We start from the raw sequence: 26,901 nt of genomic DNA, 5'->3' as shown, positions 1-26,901 counted from the left end.
TTGGTTTTGGTGCTTTTGTAAATGGGATTCTTTTTTAAATTTCTCTTTCAATAGTCTGTTGCTAGTGTATAGAAACACAACTGATTTTTGTGTACTAATTTTGTCTCCTGCAACTTTACTGAATTCATTTATTAGTTCTAACAGGGTTTTTTTTTTTTAGAGTCTTTAGAGTTTTGTATATATAAGGTCATATTATCTGCAAAAAAGACAATTTTACTTCTTCCTTTCTGATTTGGGTGCCATTTATTTATTTTTCTTATGTAATTTCTCTGGCTAAGACTTCCGGTACCTTGATGAATAAGAGTGGTGAGAATGAGCATGCTCATCTTGTTCTCGATCCTTAGAGGAAAGCTTTCAACTTTTCACCATTCAGTAGATGTTAGTTGTGGGCTTGTTATATATGGCATTTATTATGTTGAGGTATGTTCCTTCTTATTTCAGACTCAGAGAAATTAGGAGGCCATCACAGGCTTTTAGGCAGGAGATGATGGTGGTGTAGATTAGGAAAGGATTGGCAGAGATGGAGAGGAAGGGTATATGGAATTGGGATTTGAGCTGGGTAAGACCCCTGAACTTCTATTTTTTTTTTTTTTTTTTTTGTCAGGATCCCACAGCTGAAGATGCAGTTCAGTTACCCAGCAATAGCAAAGAGACTTCCGTGGACTCTTTCCTTCAAACAGTTGAGGAAATCGAGGAGTTCCTCAAGGACGTCTCTGAGACATATAAGGCAAAAATGTCAGCTGCACCAGAACCACAGCTCCATATACCTCTGGCTGACCATGGTGAAGACAGCCAACATGAGTCAACCCAGAGGATGATGACTCCTCTGAAGTCTACAATGGTGAGTTCTACCTGTCCTAACATCCCTGGGACAGTCATTGTTCAGAACTCAACAATACCCACTGTTACAGCCCTTGATATGCCCCCTGGAGACCTAACTGAATCTTTTTCTGTGATCCAAAAGGTGACTTTCTTTGATGAGAGAAGACCCACAACCTCCCAGATGACAGATGTTATTGACAACCCAAAGACAACATTCACTGCTTGCCAAAAGATAACTGCAAATAAGATAGCGATCCCCAATGAAGGTAGTCAAATGAAGACCCTCAGTGATGACCAGATCCTCTATGGAGGCCAGGTGACAGTTCCTAAAGAGAACCACATGATGACCTTCAGTGCTAAGCAGACCTTCACTGAGGGCCATACAATGACTTCCAGTGGTAATCAGACCCTGAATTGGAACCAGATGACAACACTGTGTGAAGAACAACAGATGAAGACCCTGAGTGATGACCAGACCCTCTATGGAGACCATATGACCTTCACTGGGGGCCAGACCCTCTATGGGGGCCAGATGGAGACCTACAGTGGTGACCAGATGCTCTATGGAGGCCACATGACCCTCAGCGGGTACCAGACCCTCTATGGGGGCCAGATGAAGTCACTTAGTGATGACCAGACCCTTTATGGAGGACAGATGACCTACAGTGGGGACCAGATCCTCTATGACAGCCAGGTGAACACCTTTGGTGATGACCAGAGCCTCTATGGAGGTCAGATGATGACCCTTAAGGGGCATCATATGACAACTTCCACTGATGACCACACTGTCTATGGAGACCATATGATGCCACATCAGTCATCATCATTGCCATACCCAGGATTCCTATACTTTTCCAGTTCCCATTTGATCTATGGACAAACCCTAGAAAAGCAGAAGTGCAACGTCAAGACCCAGAGATGTCAAGTCCAGAAGAATCCTAACGTTTTGAAGACCTACACTTGCACATACCAGGACTGTGGTAAATCATATACTAAGCCTTCCCACCTCCGGATCCATGAGCGCAAACATACTGGTAAGTGAGGGGTAGGACTGAGGGATAGGGGTGACAAGCAAGTGATTAAAGATTTGTGCCCTTATGAAACTTTGGGATCATTTGAGATTGTTGACACCTCTTTCTAAGCCTGGGACCTCAGAAGACTGGAAAAGGTTGGCCTGTTTGGAAGGGTGGACAAAGCAGTCCCAGGGGCAGACTATAGTTCTGGGCCTGAGCCAACCTGGCTGCAACCTTTTGTGTTGTTGATGATGGGAATAAGTGGAAGAATTTGTTTGACCTCTTATGGATGGTTTTGGCCTCACCTCTACTGGGACTGACACTTCATGGTCCTCTCTTTAGGCCCAACAGATACCCACCCCCAACCTCCTTATTCCCCTGTTGACTTTCCTGCTGACCTTTGCTTTTCCTATTTCTCATTTTCTTTTCTTTTTTTTTTTATATGTATTTATTTGGGGAGAGTGCAAATGGGGGAGGGGCAGAAAGACGGGAACAGAGGATCCAAAGTGGGCTCTGTGCTGGCAGTAGCAAGCCACATGGGAGGGCTCGAACCCACAAACACTGAGATCATGATCTGAGCTGAAGTCATGACCTGAAGTTCAACCCTCTGAGTCACCCAGGCCCCCCTAATGTTTGTTTATTTTTGAGAGAGAAAGAGCGCGAGCTGGGGAAGTGCAGATTTTTCATTTTCTCTTCTTTTCCTTCCTTCACAGTTTTCCTCTTGTCCTTCTAGCTCATGATGCATTTCTTCTCTTCTTCTTTCACTCACCACCTCCGGTCTCCTCTCCTCTGGCTCTCCCTCTCCCACCCCAACATGCTCAAAACCTTTATCTTCTCTATTCACTTTCATTTTCCCTGTCCCCTGCTACCCAGAAGCATGACAAAATTCTTTCTTTCTCTGGTCCAGGGGAGAAGCCCTACGAATGCAATGTGAAGGGATGCACATGGAAATTCCCCCGTTCAGATGAGCTCAGCAGACACAAGAGAAAACATAGTGGGGAGCGGCCCTACCTATGTACTAAATGCAACAGGAATTTTGCACGATCTGATCACTTAAAGCAGCATCAAAGAATCCACAGATAATACTCGCCCATGACTGAACTCATCAAGCCATAAGAAAATGAGTACAGCTGAAAGACTCCGTCTACTAAGCCTTTGTTTGCTCTGTACCTAGCACTGTGCCAGCATATAGTTAAGTGCTTAATATTATTTGTAAGCTTTTAAGGTGTTTTTTTTCCCCTAAAACATACAAGGAATAGATGTATGCATTTCAATAAAATCAGAAGCACTTTTCATTCACTCCCTGCTCCAAGGGTAACTTTTTACTGTGTGCTATCAGTCCTTCTAGATCTTGTGCTGTGCATTTGCCTGTATGTACACATGTAAAAATGTATATATGTAAGTGACTAAAATTTATACATAGTTCAGATCTGTAAAGAATGTAGCATTCTATATCCGAGCTCATGTTTCTCTGGTCTCCATTTCTATGGGGTTAAGAGGAGGGGGGCACTTGGTCCCTTTGAATGTAAAATGGTCTAAATTAAATGAGATTTATTTGGATGAGTACTTAATTTATTCAAAAGTTGAACCTCCTTTCATGGCTGTTTTTTCTCTCGAAGTGTCTCTTTCCCCCCTACTTTCTCCATGTGCCGTCAGGACACAGGGAGTGATAGCAGTGGACCAGGGCGGTCATGTGCTGGCTGCCAGGGGAAGGGTCTGTCCTTGCCACTGAGCCTTGGGTCCTTTGGTGCATCACTTCTGCAGGTGGGGTGACCCACCGTCTGTTTTTCTTTCCATGGGTTGACTTAAGTGCTTCAGAGAAGCTCCGCCATCTTCCCCCGCTGACTCCGTCCTTCTCCAGCTCTTGCAGGCTCTGCCCATTTAGGGCTTGGCTCCTGCCCAAGCCCCAGCTTGTGTGATATCCCCCTGGCAAAAAGGTCTGGGTAAAGTCAAGGATGTGATCTATCCCAAGCCTCATTTCCAAAAGGAGCACTTTCTACCCAGAGCCCTAAAAGGGAAGTGGACCACAAATCCCCAGGGCTTCATTGATCCTGCAGCATTTGAGATGCTTTTTGACCCACCCACTCACCTCACAGAGCCCCCAGACACTAGATCTCTGAGTCCTTAAGGGGCTCAGGCAGCATTTTAAAAGTTATATCTTAATGCTGTATTTGGTGTGCTATGAAATAATATATTGAAGTTATAGGTATAAACAAACATCTGTGAGAGCCCATCCCCCAATGGTATGCGATCAGGTGTCAAGATGGCCAATTAGGACAATGAGCCCAACTGAAAGTAACAATCAAGACTGTATTTACTTCCTTCTACAGAGCAAGCAAGACACAAAAAGAAGAGGCGCCAGCTCCCCAGTGTTCCATCCTTCACCATGAAACAGCACCAGGCAAGGGTTAAGAGACATGCAGTGCAGATGGGGGGAATTCTCTCACTGCCTTAACCAAAAGGATTCTTCTATCTTTTTAGGGAAGGAGGAGGGAATAGAAGGAGGAAGAGGGGAAAGTGCTAGCATTGGAAAAGTACTGAGGTAGATAGGAAAAAAAAAAAAAAAAATGCCTCCACAGGGCCCCCAGGAAAGAGGCCTCTGAATGGAGGTGCCCAGGCTGGGGATGCAGATATGCATAAGAGCAGGGCTGGCTTGTGCAGTGACTCCTTGATAGCAACTCCCTTCAGAAAATTGTAATGCACCTGTCTGGCACCAAGTCAGCTGTAGGGGAGGGGGGGGGGGGGGTCAGCTTTTTCCCATGAGGACTGGCAGGCAAGGTCTTATAACTAGCTATGGTTGGGCCTAAAAGATCACAAACAGGAATTTGGCCTGGAACTGGACTCCTCAGCTCCACCCCTTGATCTTTCAGGGCCTGAGCAAGAGACATAGGCAACCCCATCATTGACTAAAATGAGCCAGACATTGCCATAAGTCTGCTTAACCATTCTGAGGAACATGATCAAAGTCACTCTAAGTAGAATATCAGGCCTGCCTAGGGAATGAATATAGCCATGAGCCCCAACAACTGCCAAGCCAGAAAAACATCCATAGCTCATTAGGGTCTACCCTAGAAAGCCAGGAGGCCTTCTGTCTAAGCCCCCTAATGGACTGTTCTATTTTGCCAGGTTCATTGATCCAAGTGTTGGCAATTGCACAGATTCTCCTTCTTGATTGGCCAACAGGAAGAAAAGGACTCTACAGTTAGCCAACACTACTTGGGCCAAGGAGTTGAGGCTGAGATTGTATTATTGATAGTCTCAATGAGGATCAAGGACAGATTATGTACAACCTTTTCTAATTGGATGACAGTGAGAATAACCACACAGCCTATATAGGGCAAGAGTGAGTGGAGGGAAGGCCACCACCACTGTAGCCAAAATAGTTCTGATGGCAGATCCCACACTTTTCTCTCAGATGTTCTGGTTGCCTTCTTCTCTGACAGGAGTGAGTTTACATTTAGGGAGGTATTTTGCTCTTGTAGAATCCAGTTGTGGCAATGTATAATGTCCACATTAATAAGGTTAGTGCACTTGAGGCACCAGCAAAGCCCTAACACGAATAAAGAGTGGTTTGTTTCGGCCAACTTGAGGAGTTATGGATCCAAAAACCAAGTGGTGCAACCAGCCCATGGCACTGTTCTGCCATAGGCTATAATCCATGAACTCAGAGTTTGCTGACACCTGTAACTCAAAGGCAAATGTGGATCTATAGGCCCCAGGGGAAGGTCAACCAGGGTGGCCCATTGGAGGGCCTCCAGGCATTTTGTTAAAGGTCCCACTCTAAGGTAGAGGCCTTTCTGGTAACCCAGGGGATGGATGCCACCAAGACCCCTACACTGGTTATGTAAGAGCACCGTTAGCCAAAGAGGCCCACCAATCACTAGGCGTCCTTTGTTTGTCAAAGTAGTCATCTCTGGAATGAGACCTCACATCCCTTCTCAGATAATGCCCAAGAGTTTCACTGGGTGCTGGGTCATTGTGCCTCACCTATGTTAATGACCTATGTGTGTGGCTGCATGTTGGTCAATAAGGCATCCAGTTCTTATTGGGTAGTGCTTTTGTGTGGGCCCACCAGGAGGATGTCATCAATTTAACAAAGTGCTCTAGTGCTCCCTCCAGGAGCAGGACTTTTTCCAGGTCACATTCATGGCAGATAGCTGGAGAATTTAGGTAGACTTTTAGTAGCACATCAAAGGTGTATTGCAATGCATTGCACATAAAGGTGAATTTGATCCTAATCATCCGGGTAGAGAGGGAATGCTAGACAAGGCATTTTCTTTTTCTCTTTTCTTTCTTTCTTTCTTTTTTTTTTTTTTTTTTTTTTGGCATTTTCAATAGCAGCTGCTGTATACCAAGTGTCTTCAGCTTGGGCAGTAGCCTCTGTGACAATTATAATACCAGGTACTGCCAGGACTATGGCATTGAACCTTCTATAATCAATGGTGAGTGTCCAGATACCCAAGGCCTTTTGCACAGACCAAACTAGTCTATTGAATGAAGAAATCATCTCATAGAACTCTGGCTTCCTTGAGATTGGCAATGTGAGTGGTTATTTCTTTTTCTTCCTTAAGCAGCGAATATTGTTTTGGATAGACAATGGTACTAGGTGCTGGTAAGTAATTGGGTAGGTTCATCCATATGCCCCACTAAAATGCAACCATACTTATCAGGGATTTGGTAAAGGGGTAAAGGGGTAAAGGCAAATCATCTATAGATGTAAACAATATTCCTATAACAATAATACATTCACTAGTGGGAGCCATAGCAAAAGAAGTTTGTAGGGACCCAAAGGACCCACTTAAAACTTGGCTTGGGCAAGGGTCCCAGAGGTAGAGCTTTGTTTCCCCCTCATCCTGGAGCTAGGGTTTCAGGGACCATGGTCACCTGTGCACCAGCAGCCAAAGACCCAAGAAGTGCAATTCCCTCCTACATCCCTGTTGAACCTTGACTTTGGCATAAGGCTTCTGTCCTGGGCCTGTCCCCTAGTCTTGTTTATTTTTGAATGCCAACAGGTCCAGGTAATATTAGTGGTACTCTCCCATTCATCTCCAGGCTCACTAGAAGGGAGCTGCTCATCAGGTGCCCCACAGGCCCTAAGTTCCTTGCCCTACCAATTGCCTCCTTTGACACCGTCACCAAGGAACCAAATTCAGAGATCTTTCTGGAAAGGCCTTGCCCAGGAGAGGGCACTGGGTCATTACTCTTACACTGCTCTTTCTCCTGGTCAATCTTTGCTTTCTTGCCAGTGGCTGCTTTTTCCACATGTGGGAATTTGTCAGTTAAGTCTTGGACTGTCAGTTAAGCATCTGTCTCTTGATTTCAGCTCAGGTCATGATCTCCAGTTCATGAGATTGAGCCCTGAATCAGGCTCTGTGCTGACAGCACGGAGCCTGCTTGGGATTCTCTCTGCCTCTCTCCCATTTAGGTGCACACAGGTGTGCTCTCACTCTCTCTCAAAATAAATAAACTAAAAAAAAAAAAGACTTCAATAGTATCATGGGTGAATTGACCCAATCTCATGAAGAGGTTTGGGCCTAGTGACCAGTGCCAGCAGGGGTAGCTGGGACAAACTTGGAAATTTGAGTCTGGCTAAGAGTTTTACCGTCTACATTGCAGGATGTCCCTTAGCATCAGGGACTACTTACAGCCAATAGTTATTGGGTGCAGTTCAGCATGCGGATTCTCTGACAGTTTTGGTCCCAGTTCTGGAGCACCATGAGAAGTAGCTAGGGAACTGATTTCCTAGCTTTCTTAGAGTTCCCTTTGTTGAATTTCTAATGTGACCCACTGGGCAAGCCCGGCCAGGGAGTTGAGGGCTAAAGGGAACGAATGGTTCCCTTCAGAACTGAAAAGTTTCTGTAAATAATCCACCAGTACTCACCAAGTCCTACTGGTATGGCTGTGGAAGTACTTCGTGGGACCCCAGGGCATTTTATTCTTCCAGAACAGCTTTGTGCTCAGTTGGCCACTGGCTTGCTGCATCAATTTGTTGAGGTGCCAGGTGCCAAGATGATTAATTAGGACAATGAACCAAACTGAAGGTAAAAAATCAAGGCTGTATTCAGTTATCGTGACAGTGCGAGGCAAGAGGTGAAAAGGGCATGTGTGGCCTGTTACCAACACACAGGGGTGGGAAACGAGGAGACCAAAGGGCTATGACAGTGTACTTGGATCTTCTGTTAAGTGCATTTACTGGAAATAATACTTTACCTCCGTGGTCTTCCTCCTAAAAACACATTATTTACCTCTAGCTGAAGTCATGCGAAAAAACAAATCCCAACTGAGAGGCATTCTACCATTAGAATTCTACCATTCTACCAATATCTGACCAGTGCTCCTCAAAACTGTCAAGGTCACCAAAAAAAAAGGAAAGTGTAAGAAACTGTCACAGCCAAGAGGAGCCAGAAGAGACATGATAACTAAATGTAATGTACTATCCTAGATGGAATCCTGCAACAGAAAAGGACATTAGGGAAAAACTAAGGAAATCCAAATAAAGTACAGACTTTAGTTAGTGAACATGTATTAGTATTGGTTTATTAGTTGTAACAAATACGCCACACTGAGGTAAGATGTTAACAACAAGGGAAACCCGGTCTGGAGTATAGGAGAACTCTAGATACAATCATCCCAATTTTTCTAAAAGTGCTCTAAAATAAAGTTCATTTAACTGCTCCCCCAAAGGCAATAAAATAAATCAGTAAGACTTTATAATTGCAATGGAAACACATTCATCCATTAGAAGGAAAACAACTTTCTCAAGATTATAGCAATGTTTCATGACAAGCGGGCTGAACATCCTATAATAGAAGACAGATAAAATAAATATGGCACATCCACACGACGGAATTATGTGCATCAATTTAAAAGATTCTAGTCGTTCTGTATTTGCTTACACAAAGGTCTCCAAGATGTACTGGTAAGCGAAGGTAGCAAGAGACTCGACAGTGTGTATAATCTGCTGTTTATGTATTACAGATGGGTCTGGAAGGCACATTAAAAAAATAGCATCACTTCCAAGGAGAGAGGTTCAAGAGCATTAGGACCTTTTGCCAAATAACATGTCCTGGCTTTTGAATTTTGCGCTACATGCATATATTATCTACTTAAAATGTTTTCAACGGACCAGGCAAAGGAAAAGGAGGAAAGAAAGGAAAGAGAAAACAAAGTTAGAGGCCTTGTTTTATCTTTTATCTCAACACACAACACAAGTAAAAGTATGATTCGTTGCCTGAGGTGTGAGTCAGTGAGAATTGAGTGAACGAATGAATGCAGAGAAAGATTTCTTGGAAAAGGCATTCTTGATACATTACATGTAGGAGTGGAATCGATGTGCCAGTGTTTTCTAAGACCCTATTTACATGTCATCCCTCCTATCCCTCCCCCACTCAACCCCTCACACTGTTTCCGTACCTGTTCAGGGCTTCATTCTATAGGTGCCTTCCATCCCCTATTCCCCAGAACCTAGGATTCTCTTTAAAAATGGTCTCTCCAGTCTGTGAAGGATGGCTGAATTCTACACCAGCCCAGAGAGAGGAGGGGTTGTTCTCTTCTGGACCCAGGTCTGGCCCGGGGAAGTTGCCTTTGGGAGGGTATTAGCTGCAGCCCCGGAGCCTCCAGCCAGGCAGCCCCCAGCACCTTCTTGGCAAAAGCAGGATCATCATCAAATGCACCCAGCACAGGGTAAGCTGCCAACAGAGCCGGACACCAGGGGTTGCAGCTGGGGGTTAGGATGTGACCTATGGAATTAAGTCAGAAGTTCTTTTCAGCTCACATTTCTTATCCCAACCATTCCTCAACAGTCTGCTTGACTGTGCGGAACGCTATCTGCCTTGCCCAAATGCAGTTGCATACTCTTCAGCCCAGAATAATCCATCCATTCTCCACCCAAGGCAACCAAGATGGGCTTTCCAAATGCAATTGTGATCATCTGTTTCTGAGTCAGCCTCTCCTGCATTTAGCTTAGAGTTCCAGGAGGAGCTGAGGTCTAGTTGACCACCTGGCCACTATATTCCCATCACTGAGCCCCTGGACACCCAGGAGACACCCGGTAAATTTTTTGATGAACGAACAAGAATAAATATAATACAAGTTCTAACACAGACAGTTGCCAAAGACCTTCGGAAAGCCTTCCATTATTTTATCTTTTATTTCCCATCCTTCCTCCAAGCTCCCTCCCAAAGTAGCCCACTGTACTCTCTGAAACTCCTCCATAATCTGGGAGCTCCCCTACATCCTCCACGTCCTCCAAGAAGCTCTCTCTTCTGCTTGCCTTCACATCCTGCCACATCTCTGCCTTGTGAAGACATCCCAACCCATCCCTACCTTAGAATTTATTCTCCCCATCCCACCTACCTTAGGATCTCACTACATTGCTACTTAAAAAACATTATTCTCCCAGATATTTGCAAGTTATATATCTAATAAGGGGCTGATATCCAAAATATATAAAGAACTTATACAACTTTCAACCCTAGAGAAATAATCTGATTTAAAAATGAGCAGAGGACTTGAATAGAAATTTTTGTAAAGAAGACACACAAATGACCAACACATGAAAAGACACTCAACATTACTAATCAGGGAAATGGAAATCAAAACCAAAATGATATATCACCTATTCCTGTCAGAATGACTGGAATCAAAAAGACAAAAAATAACAAGTGTTGGCGAGGATGTGGAGAAAAAGGAACCCTCGTGCACTGTTGGTGGGAATAAGTTGGTACAGCCACCATGGAAAACAGTATGGAGGTTCCTCTAATTAAAAATAAAAATGTCAGGATGCCAGTTAAGCATCTGACTTTGGCACAGATCATGATCTTACAGTTTTTGACTTCGAGCCCCATATTGGGCTCACTGCTCTCAGCACAGAGCCCACTTCATATCCTCTGTCTCCTTGTCTCAGCCCCTACCACTTACGCTCTCTCTCAAAAATAAATAAACATAAAAAAAATTTTTTTTAAATGCTGTATGATCCAGTAATTCCACTACTGGGTATTTACATAAAGGAAATGAAAACACTAATTCGAAAACATATATGCATACCTATGTATATTGCAACATTATTAACAGCACAAGGTATGCAAGCAAACCATGTGTCCATTGATAAATGAATGTATAAAGAGGATGTGTATACACACACACACACTTCAGTGTGGAACCTACTTGGGATTCTCTCCCTCCCTCTCTGTCTGCTCCTTTCTTACTTGTGCTCTCTATCAAAATAAATAAACTTTAAAAACTAAATAAATTAAATAAATAAAAACTCCCTAAGGAAAAAAAAAAAGTAAGCCTCCAAGAGGCCCCAAGAGCTCCAACTAACTCCAAAAAAGTAAAATGCATGCCAGAAATAAAAACCAACAATACGTAAAGGAATAATATGAAATCCAGCAACCGACAATGTAAATTCACAAATATCTGGCATCCAGTACAAAATTATCAGCTATTCAAAGAAGCAGGAAATTAAGGACAACCATCAAGAGAAAAATCAATCATTACAGACTCAGAAATGACAAACATGATGGGACCTAGCATCTGAGGACATTCGAACAGCTATTTTAACTATGCTTCATAAGGAAGAGAAAAATTGAGCATGTTAAGGAGAGAAATAGATTTCTAAAGATCCAAGACGGAATTTCTAGAGATGGAAAGTAGAGAACCTGAAAAACTGATAGCAGATTACTTGGCAGAAGAAAAGAGCAGTTGGCTTGAAGACATCTAAAATGAGAACGAAAAGGCTGAAAAAAAAAATGGACAGAGCATCAGTGGCCTGTGAGATGGTATCACATAGTCTATTATATGGGCAGATTGTGTGTCAGGAGGAAAAAGAAGGGGGGTGGGCAAAAAATTGATAAAACATGGCCAAAAATTTTCCAAATTTCACTAAGACAATAAACCTGTACATTGAAGATGCTCAATGAACCCCAAACAGAATAAACGAAGTTCAAAACCACATAAAACAAATCACTCTATGGTTTAAGAGCCGTATACATATGGTTTAAAAACAAAGAAAAGCAAACACAAGATTAACCAAACTTCAGGAGCCTCTGCAGAAGATGAGGAATGTGGTCAGTGGGGAACACAGAGGCTTCAAAGGTGGTATAAGGGCAAATAAGTTATTACTTTAAATTATATAAGCAAACTATTTTTTGCATGAGACATCAACAATTTAAAAATAGAAAAATAATTTAAATGAATTTCATCCATTCTCCTTCTGTGTCACTTATAACACAAGCTATAAACCGGGAGTCATCCTTGATCCAGCTATCACCTAGGTTGATTTTCTCGCAAATCTTTCTGCTACTCTCCAGCCACACTGCCACACCCTGCCCAAGCACCTTCCACTCTCACCTGGAACACTGAAATCACTCCCTCTCCCTTAAGCAGAAGAAACCTTTTCAATGTAACTAATTCTCTTCTTAGCTTGAAGGTGTCCCCTTGAATCCTCCTAAGCTTGAATCTTGCCCCTTGCTGTCTGGTGCAGAGATAAATAACTTCCCCAAGGCCACACAGCCAGGAAATGGCAGAGGCAGGATTCAAAATCTACGTCTTACTTGGGAGCCCACTATGCTTGCCCAGTGTTGAATAAGATAATACCAAGAAAGGCTTAGCCAAGGCTTGCCATAAAGTAACCTCTAAATAAAAAACAGACTGAATTTTCTCTTCCAATCACCTCCTCACCTGCCTAACTCCCAGTTAGTCCTTACCTCCGAGCTCAAACCACATTTCCTGAGGGAGCCCCCTTGTCCTATTACAGCAAGTCCCTGATATTTGTCCTCACCGCATTCCATACATTTCTATGTCCTTCCTCCACTAGATTGTGACCTCCACAGGGGCAGGGACCTGTTTTGCCCACCAATGTAGTGTATGTGGCACACCCCTGCCCACTCTGGCTCCTCTCAGTTCCATTCCTTGATGAGAGTGATGGGTCATCAACAGACCTCTCTCTCTTGAGGCCCAACAAGCAATCTCACCTGCTGACCTTACCGGCAGGGATAAGTGTAAGCCAGGTGGGGCAGGGTATGGAGACCAGCCCTGGCCCGTTGAGCTTGAGATGTTCCACTTCACAGAAGGGACCCAGTGCCCAGGTGGGAATTTAAGAGATTTCAGGCACTTGAGACCTGGGGTAAGTCATTGGGGCACAAATAAGCACCCCCTGCCCTTATTTATCATGCCTACTCCCCTCACTCAGAGTTTGGGTAGAGGGCACCTTGATGCCTAGACCAGGTACGCTGGGGCCATTAGGGGAACAGACCAAGGTGGCCATGCAGGAAGGGGTCAGGATGGGGATGGGGGTGACAGGTGTCACCAAATCTGTGGGACTTCCACAATGCCCAGATAAATTTGAGCCCACAGAGGTTTGGCTCCTCTCCATGGCAACACTAAGTGATTTCAGAATGTTTATCTGTGGTTTTTATGCTCCACTGAAGGCACTGGCATGCTCTGAGTCCTTAGTGTCCAACACAGGGCATGGCCAAGGGTAGACGTCCAGGAAATGGGAGGTTAGCTAACCTCCACAAGCTCTTCAGGTCTGACTCAGGCACCTCTTTGAGAAGTCTTTCTTCCCTGACACACCCTTCCATTGACTCTGTGCCCCTCACCATGAGTCCCCACAGCTGTGATGCTCTTTGTAGTGGGCTCAAAGAACATTGGTCAAATGAATGGAAGCTTGCAGGTTGACTCTCCTCTGAGCAGTTGTGTTGGTCCAGCATTCTGTCTGGAATTCTTTCCTCTTCATTCACCTGCTTAATTTATTACAATAGGGATTACTAGATGCTACATATACTCACTGAGCTCAAGGGTCACCTCCCCCAGATAGCCTTTCTGATCCTCCCCTTTAGGTGCTCCCCCTCTCCATGGCCACCTCACTTAGGTGGACTTCTCTGCCCTAGAGCAAGATGGCCCCTTGGCCACAGGAACTGGACCTGATTCATCTCTCTGTGGCCATCTCCTGGAAGTGCTTGGCAATATCAGCAGACGATATCATCTCTAGAGTAGAGAGATTCTGGTTGGGATCCCAGTTCTGCCACCTGAGAGTTTGGGCAAGTTCCTTTTTATTAGCTTGCTGGTCAGTGTAATGGCTAGCTGAGAAGTCCAGAAACGGAGGTTCAAAACTATCTGAGTATCCAGGAGAGTCATTATGCTCTCAGCCCTAGGGGAGGAACGAGGTAGGACAGGGCCTTTAATACCTGGTATTTGGTAGTCCACGTACCTGGGCTCAGTGAAGGGAGGAGGGGAAGTTACAATAGGGCTCTTCCTTCTCTGCCCCAGTCTAATGTCTTCCACCCCCAAGCCACCCAGAAAACAGAGCCTAAAACAAGAACTAAGTGCTGATGTTTTATTTGAGAACTGCAAACCCCGGGCACTAAGTAAAGGGAAGCAAGGCAGGGAGAAGTAGTGGTAATGCAAATTGATAGCAGTTGGGTCCTGCTTCCTGACAAGCCTTAAGGAAACACCATAGGTGTGTCCACTGGCTACATGGGAGCTCTCCCCATTGGCTGTACATTTTGGGGAAAGAGTGCCTTGTGGCAATTGAGGAAAGGGAGGGAAGAAGGAATTTATCTGCCTGACTCTCTTCCATCTTCCATTAGTTAAATGTTATTCCAAGAGCATTAACTCCCGCATACTTCTGGGTTGTTAATGGCAACTTGAGATGCCAGATCCCATGTCCTGCAGTGGGACATTCCATGCAAGTCTGGAAGCTGTAGGACAAGACAATCTCTGGGCTTATGGCTGATGAATACCAGAGAGAATGTGATTCTGTACGTAAGTGTCCCAAGCAGTCCAATACTGTTTTTCTCATTTACCAGAAGAGGAAACATGGTAAAGTGATCAAGGACCTTTCCCAAGGTCACATGGCTAGTAGATGGTAAATTCAGGATTTGAGCATAGTCTGGCTCTGGAAACTATAGAAGACCAAGATAAGGAAGTTGGATTTTACATAGCAGGCAAAAGAGAGTCACTAAAGGGTTTTAAGCTGGGGAGTGATATAAGATAAAGAGCTTTTTTTATAAAGCTTCCAATTTCTACTTTCCTCCATCTTCCCATGAGGCTAAACTTGGGAAAAGTAGGTGGCCCCAGAGAGGTGAGGGCATGCAAGACGGTTTTTGAGAAGTCTCTGATTGGGTCCAGAATTCATATAGGCTTTAACACCACTTCATAATCTTTCTCTGTCTTCATCTAAGCCTACACCTTCCAGATACTAGCTGGTCAGAGGCAGGCAGGATCTGGGAGAAGCTAAAATAGAGAGATTGACCTAAAGAACAGGAGCAGGAGGACCAGCCATTTTCCCATTGTTCGTCTGTGGGTCTGGGGATCCTGGCACCCGCAGATGAGTCCTTTGGTGTTGCCTGAGATGGTCAGATCTCATGAACTGTCGGCTGCACTGATCACATCTATATGGTCGATATCTGGTGTGTATCCTCATATGTCGTCCAAGCTCATCGGAACGGAAGAAAGACCATGTACAGCCTTCCCACATGCATTTATAAGGCCTCTCACCTGGGGGGAGGGGGTGACAAGGGACAGAAGAAATTAAGTTTAACGATAGGCCAGCAGGTGCATAGGAAGGAGTCTCACTCTATGAGGAAGAACAGTCAAGGCTGAGAAACCAAAAGAAAACCATAGGAAAGTAATGAGGAGGCAACACCATCAGTAGTCCCCATGATCTTGACACAGTCACACTGGACCATGGGAAAGCAAATTGGTGGGGCCAATATAGCTTGACTCCAAACTTGAAGGATGACAAGCTAACCTCAAGGCATTACAAACCAGTGGTCCAGCACAAATCTAAAGCCCAGAGACTCCTCCACCCCACACAACCCTACCCCTCCTATCTGACACTTCATTCACCTGTGTGTTTGCGTTGGTGACTCATGAGGTGGGAGCGCTTAGTATAAGCTTTTCCACAGTTCTCATATTGGCAGGAGTAAGGCCTTGAAACTGGGGATCTCCTGGGAGCCCTTTCCTGGGCCCTGGAGTTCCGCTCCGCTCGCTGTGGAGCTCGTATGGGCTGCTTGGGTACGAAGGAGTCTTCCGGGGAGGCTGGCTGGCTCATGAGAGAGTATTGGGATTTTAAAGCCTGCAATGATGGGGACCCAGCTGGGCGCATCCTAAAATCATGGGGATCTCTAGGGGGTGACATCTGAGCCAAAGAAGGGAGCATTGCCTGAGCCTCAGTAGAAGACATGGTTGGGGCCAATACCATTTTAGGTGTTAAAGAGTCTCTAGTAGAAGGTACCGTTGGTGGGCCAGAATAAGAAATTGTGGGTGCATTGATGTGGGACATCATTGAGATTCCATTGGGAGCTGAGACTGGCAGACCACTGGAGGGCATCCTTAGATTCCTACAAAAGTTCATGGCCATCCCTGGAATACTGGGTTCTCCTAAGGCCATCATCTGGGACCTCTTGAAAATCATCATTCCTGGCTGGGAGGGAGACATCCCCTCACAGTAAATCATCTGGGAAGGAGTGTGAATCACTTGGGAGCAGTAGCTCACGCCATGCTCTGGCAACAACATACTGAACTGTTGTCCCATATCACTTGCATTCTGCCTGGGTGCCTCAGTCAAGGCCAAGGGGATCCTCTCCAGCTGTGTGCACTGAGGGAAGTGTTGAGTGCCTGATGGGCCATCATTCCAAGAGGCGTCCACTCCACTGCTTCCAGGAGATGGAGACATGTCCAAGATGGACATGGACTTCTCAGTATCCTTGAAGACAGAGAGAGTCAGGTGAAATTCACTCTAGTTCAAATTCCAGTTCCACTTTCCCTCCTTCCCACCCTCATCCAGGCCTCCAATATCTCTTGCCTGGATTATCCTGCCTCCAAGCCATTCTCCAGTTTGGGCTTTCTGAGATGCAGGTCTGGCTGATGGGAGCACAGTGGAAGCCTAGATGTGCCTCATGCCATTTTTTTTTCCTTGGCATGTTTTTGTTTATCTCATGAAAAGCAACAAAGAAAGCAAATAAAATATTCCACAACCTATACCTTCAGCAAAACTGAGAAAACCCTCAAAGATTATATTTAAGTGTGAGGGTGAAAGAACATCCAAAATCAGCATAATAAGAAAGCCACAGGAGCGCCTGGGTGGCTCAGTCCATTAAGCGGTTGAGTGTCCGACTTCCGCTCAGGTCATGATCTCACAGTTCATGGGTTCCGGCCCTGTGTCATGCTCTGTGCCGACAGCTCAGAGCCTGGAGCCTGTTTCAGATTCTGTGTCTCCCTCTCTCTCTGCCTCTCTCCTACTCGCACTCTCTTTCAAGAATAAATAAACATTAAAAAAATTTTTTTAAAGAAACCCACAAAGTTTCAGATGGGTCATGGCTGTAGCACAACTTAGAAACCATCTGCAAATATTTACCTACAAAAGAGGGTCTCACCTGAGTTGGAACTGCTGTGGACAAGTCTGAGATCAAGCATTGGAGGAAGGAAGGAAAAGAGGCAGACTTTTAACAATGGTGGGGGACTGGCTTGGAAGTCCGAGGCAGTATTCCTTGGTGACTAACTGGTGTGAAGGAAAGAAAGGAAGATAATGGTGGTAGAAACAGGACAGGATCCAAGAATCATATTTTTTTAAAGCTGCCCATTACTGTAGCATTAGAGATAGTTCTTGAGCTGAGAAACTGGAAAAGCAACCCCACCATCTCCCATCTATTCATCCACTGGAATAGTCCAGAAAAGACCAATCCATTCAAATATGAAAACCAATGCATAAGTAAAAAATACAGTATCCATAAAAGACACTTAAACACCAAAACAGAAATTAATGATTGTAATTTCTCAAAAAGAAAAAAAATTCACCAGAAAAAATATTGCCACAGAGCAAGGAAAAATGAGCAACATTCAAACACACACACACACACACACAAAGAAAGCAAATTTAAGAAAGCAATTTCAGCTTTTACACCAATTACAGAAACATCACAGAGCAGAAATAGAGGAATTCAAAGAAGTTATGTACAGATAATGGGCTACAAGTTATATTAGAGGGGAGGGAGGGGACAATGATAAGGGGCATTGGAGGAGCTGCTATGGTGGTGGCAATGTTTCAGAGGTCTTCACTTTGTAATAATTCATTAAGCTATACACTTACTTAAATGCACTTTTCTGTTTGAGTGTTACTTTCCATGATAAAATCGCTTTAAAACAATATTGTGAGCAATCAGGATTTTCAGAAAATGAAAAATTCTATTATAAAAATCAGAGAAGTAAAAATAATGCTGAATTTAAACAGGAAATATTCTATACAATGTCCCTCTTAAAAAGGGAATTTCGGGATACATGGGTGGCTTAGTCAGTTAAGCGTCTGACTTTGGCTCAGGTCATGACCTCACAGTTCGTGAATTAGAGCCCCGCATTGGGCTCTGTGCTGACAGCAAAGAACCTTCTTGGATCCTCTGTTTCCCTCTCTCTGCCCCTCCTCTGTTCACATGCTCTCTCTCTCAAAAATAAATATTTAAAAAAAAAATTAAAGGGGCGCCTGGGTGGCGCAGTCGGTTAAGCGTCCGACTTCAGCCAGGTCACGATCTCGCGGTCCGTGAGTTCGAGCCCCGCGTCGGGCTCTGGGCTGATGGCTCAGAGCCTGGAGCCTGTTTCCAATTCTGTGTCTCCCTCTCTCTCTGCCCCTCCCCCGTTCATGCTCTGTCTCTCTCTGTCCCAAAAAAAATAAATAAATGTTGAAAAAAAAAATTTTTTTTTAATAAAAAAAAATTAAAAAAATTAAAAATATTTAAAAAATAAAAATAAGCATTATAAATACTTATAATTTAAAAAAAAAACTCAAATGAACAACCTAACTTTACACCTTAAGGAACTAGAAAAAGAACAAACTAACCCTAAAGCTGGTATAAGGAAGAAAATATTAGAAAAATATCAAAGAAACCAAAAGTTAGTTCTTTGGAGAGATTAACAAAATTGCAAAACCTTTAGCTAGATTGACCAAGAAAAATATGTGAGGACATTACTATGAATTTTACAGAAATGAAAAAGATTATAAGAGCACTATGAACAATTTTATGCCAACAGTTTGGATAACCTAAATGAAATAGATAAATTCCCAAAAAGACAAAACCTACCAACACTGAATCATGAAGAGAAAGAAAATCTGTACAGACCTGTGACTAGTAAAAGAGACCGAGTCAGCAATCAAAAGCCTCCAGGACAAAGAAAAATCCTGAACTTGATGGCTTCGTGGTGAATTCTGAACATTTAAATAATATAAATGCTTCTCAAATTCTTCCAAAAAATTGAAGAGGAGAGAATACTTGCTAACTCGTTCTAGCATGCCTTGATACCAAAGCCAGATAAACACATCACACAAGTAAAGCAAACAATAGAGCAACATCTTTTATGAAGATGGATACCCTCTCCAAAAAAAAATCCTCAAAAAATTAGCAAACCAAATCCACCAGCATATTAAGCAAAGTATACCACATGACCAAATAGGATTTATCCCAAGAATGCAAGGCTGATTCAACATCTGAAAATCAAAGTAAAATAGAGGGGGGGAAAGCGGAAAAAGCACTTGAAACAATCCAATAACTTTCATAATAAAAAAAAATCCTCAAAAAACGAATAGAAACTTTCAACTTGATATAGGCATTTATGAAAAGCCCACAGCTACAATCATACTCATGATGAAGGATTGAAGGCTCTTCCTTTAAGATCAAGACAACAAGGATGGCTGTTTTTACCACTTTTATTTAACATTGTATTGGAAGTTCTAACCAGAACAATTACATAGGAAGTAAAGGCATCCAGGGGTGCCTGGGTGGCTCAGTCGGTTAAGCGTCCAGCTTCGGCTCAGGTCATGATCTCGCGGTCTGTGAGCGTCGGGCTCTGTGCTGACAGCTCAGAGCCTGAAGCCTGTTTCAGATTCTGTGTCTCCCTCTCTCTCTGACCCTCCCCTGTTCATGCTCTGTCTCTCTCTGTCTCAAAAACAAATAAACGTTAAAAAAAAATTTTTTTAAGAAGTAAAGGCATCCATATTGGAAAAGTAAAACTATCTGCTCCCAGATGATACAGTCTTACATGTAGAAAATTCTAAAGATTACACACACACCTGTTATAACTAATAAACAAATTCAGCAAAAGTAGTAGGATTCAAATTCAACACACAAAAATCAGTTGTTTCTATACACTGACAATGAACTATCTGTAAAAAAAAAATTAGAAAAACAATTCAACTTACAATAGCATCAAAAAGAAATACTTAGAAATAGCTAAGAAGATTAACTTAATCACTGAAAACTACAAAAAACATTGTTGAAATAAATTAAAAACATAATGGAGAAACACCTTAATGTTCGTGGATTGGAGGACTTTTAGTTATGAAGTCAATGCTACCCAAAGCAATCTACAGATTCCATATAATCCTTACAAAATCCCATTTTTTGCAAGAATAGAAAAATCTACCCACTAAAATTCATATGGAACTTCAAGGGACCCCAAAAAGCCAAAAGCAATCTTTGAAAAAGAACAAAATTGGAGAATTTACACTTCCTGATTCAAAATTTACTGCAAAGCTACAAGGCATCAAAACAGTGTATCCTTGGCATTCGTGCACCTGGGTGGCTCAGTAGGTTAAGCGTCCGAATCTTGATTTTGTCTCAAGTCATGATCTCACGGTTGTGAGATTAAACCCAGAGTCTGGGCTCCAGGCTGACAGTGTGGAGATTGTTTGGGATTCTGTCTCCCTCTCTCTCTGCTCCTTCCCTGCTTGCGTACACACATGTACACACACACACACACACACACACACACACACACGTGCTCTCTCTCTCTCTCTCATAATAAACTTAAATAAACTTAAAAAAAGTAAAAAACAAAAACAAATGTGATATTGGCATTAAGCACAGACTTATTCACCAACAGAAAGGAATAGAGCCCAGAGAAAACCCTTACCCATACGGTCAAATGATTTTCAATAAGGGTGCCAAGACCATTTAATGGGGGAAAGGGCAGCCTTTTCAATAAAGGGTGCTGGTATAACTGGATATCCACATGCAAAAGAATGAAGGGCCCTTACTTAATACCACAATCGACAATTCAAAATGGGTGAAAGACTAAACGTTGGAGCTAAACTAAAACTCTTAGAAGAAACATAGGAGAAAAGCTTCATAACAATGGATCTGGCAATGATTCTTCGGATATAACACTAAAGGCACTGGCAACAAAAGAAAAAGAGAGATCAAGTTGGGCTTCATCAAATTAAAACCTTTTGTGCATCAAAAGACACCACCAACAGAGTACAAAGGCAACCCACAGAATGGGATAAAACATTTTTAAATCACATATCTTTTTTTAATAATTTTTTTAACATTTATTTATTTTTGAGAAAGAGACAGAGTGCGAGCAGGGGAGGGGCTGAGAGAGAGGGAGACACAGAAGCTGAAGCAGGCTCCAGGCTTTGAGCTGTCAGCACAGAGCCCAATGGCGGGGCTTGAGCTCATGGACCTTGAGATCATGACCTGAGCCAAAGTCGGACGCTTAACCACCTGAGCCACCCAGGCACCCCACAAATCACATATCTAATAGAGACTTTATCCAGAAAAGATGGAGAGCTCCTAAAACTTAACATAGAAACAACCCAATTCAAAAATGGGCAAAGGACTTAACTAGACTTTTCTCCAAAGATAAACAAATGAGTAATAAACAAATGAAAGATGCTCAACATAACTAATCATTAGGGAAATGCAAATCAAATCCACAATGTGATATCACTTCACACCATTTAAAATTATTTTTATCAAAACAAAAACATAAAACCACACCCAAAGTGTCGGCAAGATATGGAGAAATTGGAATCCTCGCACACTGATGGTAGGAATGTAAAATGGTGCAGCCACTGTGGAAACCAGTATGACATTCCCTCAACAAATTAAACATAAAATTACCATGTGATGCAACAACTCCACTTCTGGTATATACCTACAAGAACTGAAAGCAAGGACCGAAATAAATATTTGTACACCCATGTCCAGAGCACCATCATTCACAGTAGCCAAAACGTGGAAGCAACCCAAGCATCCATTTACAGATGAATGGATCAACAAAATGTGGCATACACATACACTGGAATATTATTCAGCCTTAAAAAAAGGAGGGGTGCCTGGGTTGCTCCGTGGGTTATCAGCTCAGGTCAATATCATCTCATGGTTGTGGGATCGAGCCAGCAATAGGGCCCTGCGCTGACAGCGAGAAGCCTGCTTGGGATTCTCTCTCCCTCTCTGCCCCACCCCAGCTCACGAGGGCCTGTGTGCACACACTCTTTCTCAAAATAAACAAACATTTACAAAAAAGAAAAAAAAAGGAAATCAACACAAATGAGCCTGTGAGACATTAAGCTAAGTAAAATAAGCTAGTCACAAAAGGACAAAGAATGTATGATTCCATTTATATGAGGTATTTAAGGAAGTCAAAAATCAAAGAAACAGAACCTGGTGGCCTAGTGGTTAGGATTCAGAGCTCTCCAAGAGACAGAAAGTAGAATGGTGGTGGCCTGGTAGGGATTTGGGGTGGGGATGGGGGATGGAATTAGGAAGCTACTTTTTATTGGTTAAAGAGCTTCCGTTTGGGAAGCTGAAAAAAGCTGTGGAGATGAATAGTGGTGATGGGTGCACAGTAACATGAATATGATTAATGCCACTAACTATACACTTAAACACGGATGTAGATTTTACCACCCTTTTTTTAAATGTCTAAAAAAGGACACAGAAGGGGTTCCCACTGGCCAAATTTGTGACAGTTTGAGAATCAAGAAGAATAATGACTGTTGGCTTTAACAGAAGCTTTGAACATCGTGAATTGAAGTGAAAGAATTAATCATTTATTATCTTTCCGGGAGGAAACTTCTTCAAAATCACCGAAAAAAAAAAGAGCCCAGGGGTTTAAGAAAAATCCTATTTTACAGAAGAACGCACACTAATGGATGTAGAAGGAATGGTGGGAATGGAAATTATTTTACAACCCTTAATGAAACTTTTAAGGAAAAATTAATATTTGGTTGACACCATTAGGTGGATGATTGGTGGGGAACTGGACATTTGGATGTATCCGAGGAAACATATAACATGGATTACTTTCTGACCACAAGGCTAAATGTTAAGTTTGAAAAGAGAGATGAGATCAACCAGGCTTTTCACTACCTTCATTCTAGCATCCCCCCGATGTGGGGAAGCCAGATATGTCTCCTGATGAGGATGGAGCCCATTGTATCTTTGAGACATTCTCACCAAAAATCAGGAATGCAATTAAACTTTAAGGTCTATCTCCAATTTAGAGGTGATACAAGAGATAGGATATCAAACTAAATTATACCATGAGAAAACAATCTGATAAATCCAGAAGAAGGATTTTGTCTATAAAACAAAATTAGGATTGTGAAAAATGGAAAGCCAGTCAGGAAAAAAGAAAACTATTCTAATTTCAAAGAAACTCAAGAGATGTAACAACTAGATGCAGTGTGTGGTCTTAAATTGGATCCTGGTTTGGACATATTAGCATTAAGGACATTTTAGGGAGAACTTGAACAAGTTTTAGGGGAATTTGAACAAGAATTACATTCAAGATGATATTAAGAAATTATAAATTTTGGTAGTTTTGAAAATGTTTTGACTCTGGAAGAAAACATTTTTTTCTTCTTTTAAAATATTTATTTTTGAGAAATAGAGAGAGTGCACATGACAGAAGGAGAAGGGCAAAGAGAGGGAGAGAGAGAAACACAAGCAGGCTGCATGTTGTCAGATCAGAGCCTAATAAGGGGCTCAAACACACAAACTGTGAAATCATGACCTGAGTGGAGATCAAGAGTCAGACACTCGGGGCGCCTGGGTGGCTTAGTTGGTTAAGCGTCCGACTTCGGCTCAGGTCATGATCTCTCAGTCCATGAGTTTGAGCCCCGCGTCCGGCTCTGTGCTGACAGCTCAGAGCCTGGAGCCTGCTTTGGAGTCTGTCTCCCTCTCTCTGACCCTCCCCTGTTCATGCTCTGTCTCTGTCTCTGTCTCAAAAATAAAAACATTAAAAAAATTAAAAAAAAAAAGATTCAGACGCTCAACTGACTGAGCCACACAGGTGCCCTGAAAATAATTTTTTTTTACCTCTAGAAGGGCTGAGGAGATCCTATCTTGTTTTATTTACCACTATATGCAACTAGCATAAAGTAGGCACATAATAGGCCCCAGATCACTGTCTATTGGATGAGTATTTCTGGGGTGCCCAGCCCCTTTTTCCTCCCTCTCAGTGATGACCCTCTTTCATTTTCCTGATCCTTCACAGGCACACTTCTTTGGAGATGTCTAAAAAATACGCTTTTATCACTACCTTGCTTTATTATTCCCAAATTCCATATGGCCCCCATCTCACCACAGAAACAGCTTTCATAAAGGTCACTGATGACCTTCTTTGTCTCTACTAAGTCCAAACACGTGTCAGATCCCTTCTTGTTTGGCCTCTCAGGAGCTCCTGAGACTACTGGCCATACTCTTCTTGAAATGTTTTCCTTCCTCGGACTCAAGAACACATTGTCACACTTGCTGGATTTTTCTCCTTCCCTCCTCCCTGGCCCTCCCTCCTCCTCCATCTCTTCTACTGGTTTTACCTCACCTACAAATTTCTAGTCAATCTTTCTCTGGCTAATGATCCATCTTGGTTTATATTCCACTTATTCTTAAACCAGTAGCTCCAGGGCAGACTTGTCCTGAATCTTCCAGCTGCCCAATGCTCAGTCCATTTGGATAGCCCAAAGGCACTTCAACAGACTGTATCTAAAACTCCCATTCATGGCGCCTGGGTGGCGCAGTCGGTTAAGCGTCCGACTTCAGCCAGGTCACGATCTCGCGGTCAGTGAGTTCGAGCCCCGCGTCGGGCTCTGGGCTGATGGCTCAGAGCCTGGAGCCTGTTTCCGATTCTGTGTCTCCCTCTCTCTCTGCCCCTCCCCCGTTCATGCTCTGTCTCTCTCTGTCCCAAAAATAAATAAACGTTGAAAAAAAAAAATAAAAAAAAATAAAAATAAAACTCCCATTCATTCCACTCACCCAACCAAAGGTGTTTAAAAACAACAACAAAACAAGCTGGTTCCCTCCCATCCTTTGCTCTCTCAGAAAATGTCCCTATTGTTGCCCAACCATGCAAGCCAGAAACCTGGTAAGGTGTGCTGGATGGCTCCTTCACCACCTAGATCTAAGTAATTACCAATTCCTGCAGTGTCTACCTCCAAAATATGTCCAGGATCTATTTGGTTTTGTCTGTCTCTGCTCTCACCAACCTAGTTAGGCTGCCATTTTGGTTCTCACTTGGATTATCCCAATACCTTTCTAACTATTGTCTTGAATTCCCCCATCTCCACCAGGGCACTCTATACAAAATGCAAATCTAATCATAACTGATCACATTTAAAATCCTCAGTGGCTTCCTACTGGCTGAAGCCCCCTGCGTGATCTCAGTAAGGTCGGGGAATCCCTGCCTCCCTCCCCTTGGGCCATGCTCTCATCACTCTCTTGGACTTGGTGTCTGTCCATCTTTCATTTCCTCCAACATAGAGGCATACTGTCTCTGGTCTCAGACCCTGCAAACCCTTGACCTAACCAGTTTCTCAGTCCCAAACCAAATCCTCAGCTGTCTTCTCAACCTCCTAAATCAACTCAAACCCCTCTGCTATTTGCTCCTGTGGCACCTGTTCTTCTTCATAGTAATTTGTACACTTGCAATCATTCAGCGATTTATTAATAAAATGGTATGATATCTTATAGTGAGCTCACCATTGTATTCCAGGGCCTTGGCAAAGTATTGCCACTTAGTAATTTTTTCCTCCCTGCCTGCTCCCCGCTGACTTCCTAACTTTGTCTTCTTTCCTGGATACTCAAGTCCCTCGACACGAGTTACCCAGACCTTTTTTTTAACCCCCCAGCTCCCAGCAGAGGTGCTAATGCTCGATGGATATTAATTACATAAATGACACATGATTTGTGTCCTCGATCTCCCATCCCCACCCCCTTCCCAACTCCATCCCTCATACTTCTAATGCCCCAGATATGTGCTTCCCTCCACCGCCAGCCTGCATCCATCCCACACCCCCCCCCCCCTCAACCCCCACGCCGGCCCTGGTGCTGACTTCTGGACTCACCTGCACGAGCTGGTGCTGAGCCTCCTGCCACTGGCTCAGCCTCTCGGCCTCCTGCTCCATTTCAGCCTGGGATCGGCTGCACATCAGGACTGTGTGCGGGTCCAGACCCGCACCAGAGGACAGCTGACACGCGACGCCTCGGGGTCGCAGGTCGGGTGTCCTCACACCACCACGCCACAATCACAATCACCGCGCTCAGCTTCTACCTACCACGGTGCCGGGGGGGCGGAGCCAAGGGGCTCACCCACCCACCCACCCTTCAGCCGCTGCCCCACCCCGCCCCAGCAGGCACCTGGGTCCTGCCCGGGGACCTCAGACCTTCACTATATCTTGTATCTTATGTCTGCCTCACCCTACTTCCCCCATCCACCCTTCGGTCTGAACATCTCTGTTTAGCCCAAGTAGGGATAAGGACACCGAGGTTTCAGACTCCAGGCCTGTGGAGTCTCAAGAGTGGAAAAACCAAGGAAGGATGCTGGAGGCAGAGGCAGATAGGGGTGTAGGAGACAGGAGAGCCTCCACCCCACTCCCCACCAGGTCAGGGTTCTTGATACAAGCTCCTGGAGGCCTGGACCTTCTCTGCTGTAGACCAGGTATCCCTGTCTCTTGTGTGTACAAACCGAATACCGGGAGCTCCGTGGCACGGTGTCTTTATTCCAGCAGACTTACGGAGTACCTCCTGTGTGTGGGCACTGTTTGGGGGGACTGGGGATGCAATGGCAAACAAGACAGAACCAAGGGTCTTTGCTCTGAAGGAATTTTCATCCAAAAAGGGCAGACAAACGAATATAGTAAAGCCAATAGTTAATAGAATTTTCTTTGGTCTTGAGTGCCACAGAGAAAAAATAGGAAAATGTGAGCTGAGAACTAAGTGCCTGAAAGGAACCTCCCCATAGGAAAATTGGAAGGATCTGAGGCAAGAAAGAGCTTGGCATGCTAGAGGAA

At 43.7% G+C, this 26,901-nt stretch overlaps 2 protein-coding genes and 1 long non-coding RNA gene across 5 annotated transcripts in view; 2 read left to right on the top strand and 1 right to left on the bottom strand.

Moving 5' to 3' along the window:
* The first annotated feature begins 621 nt into the window (after positions 1-621).
* On the top strand, positions 622-1,864 carry LOC123596789 (Kruppel-like factor 18). The gene is made up of 2 exons (XM_045475097.1): positions 622-841; positions 965-1,864. Exons 1-2 carry the CDS (start codon positions 734-736, stop codon positions 1,862-1,864), a joined length of 1,008 nt encoding a protein of 335 aa, XP_045331053.1. The 5' UTR covers positions 622-733.
* A 12,294-nt stretch (positions 1,865-14,158) lies between these two features.
* Positions 14,159-26,114, bottom strand: KLF17 (Kruppel like factor 17). 2 transcript variants are annotated; one of them, XM_045482407.1, is made up of 4 exons: positions 25,957-26,114; positions 17,216-17,340; positions 15,687-16,545; positions 14,159-15,335 (listed from the first exon to the last, which is right to left on the bottom strand). In XM_045482407.1, exons 3-4 carry the CDS (start codon positions 16,528-16,530, stop codon positions 15,091-15,093), a joined length of 1,089 nt encoding a protein of 362 aa, XP_045338363.1. In that variant the 5' UTR covers positions 16,531-16,545; positions 17,216-17,340; positions 25,957-26,114; the 3' UTR covers positions 14,159-15,090. The 2 variants fall into 2 exon arrangements, with proteins under 2 accessions (XP_045338363.1, XP_045338364.1); XM_045482408.1 differs by lacking the exon at positions 17,216-17,340.
* A 111-nt stretch (positions 26,115-26,225) lies between these two features.
* Positions 26,226-26,901, top strand: part of LOC123599967 — a 42,973-nt gene continuing 42,297 nt past the window's right edge. For both annotated transcript variants that reach the window (XR_006713390.1, XR_006713389.1), the window contains exon 1: positions 26,226-26,549. This is a non-coding gene — a long non-coding RNA (uncharacterized LOC123599967). The remainder of the gene's footprint in view (positions 26,550-26,901) is intronic.

Source organism: Leopardus geoffroyi, chromosome C1 (genome assembly GCF_018350155.1).
Source record: "Leopardus geoffroyi isolate Oge1 chromosome C1, O.geoffroyi_Oge1_pat1.0, whole genome shotgun sequence".
NCBI classification, from domain to species: domain Eukaryota; kingdom Metazoa; phylum Chordata; class Mammalia; order Carnivora; family Felidae; genus Leopardus; species Leopardus geoffroyi.
The sequence above is the reverse complement of the archived record's forward strand: the minus strand, read 5'-3'. Positions and strand labels throughout refer to the sequence as shown.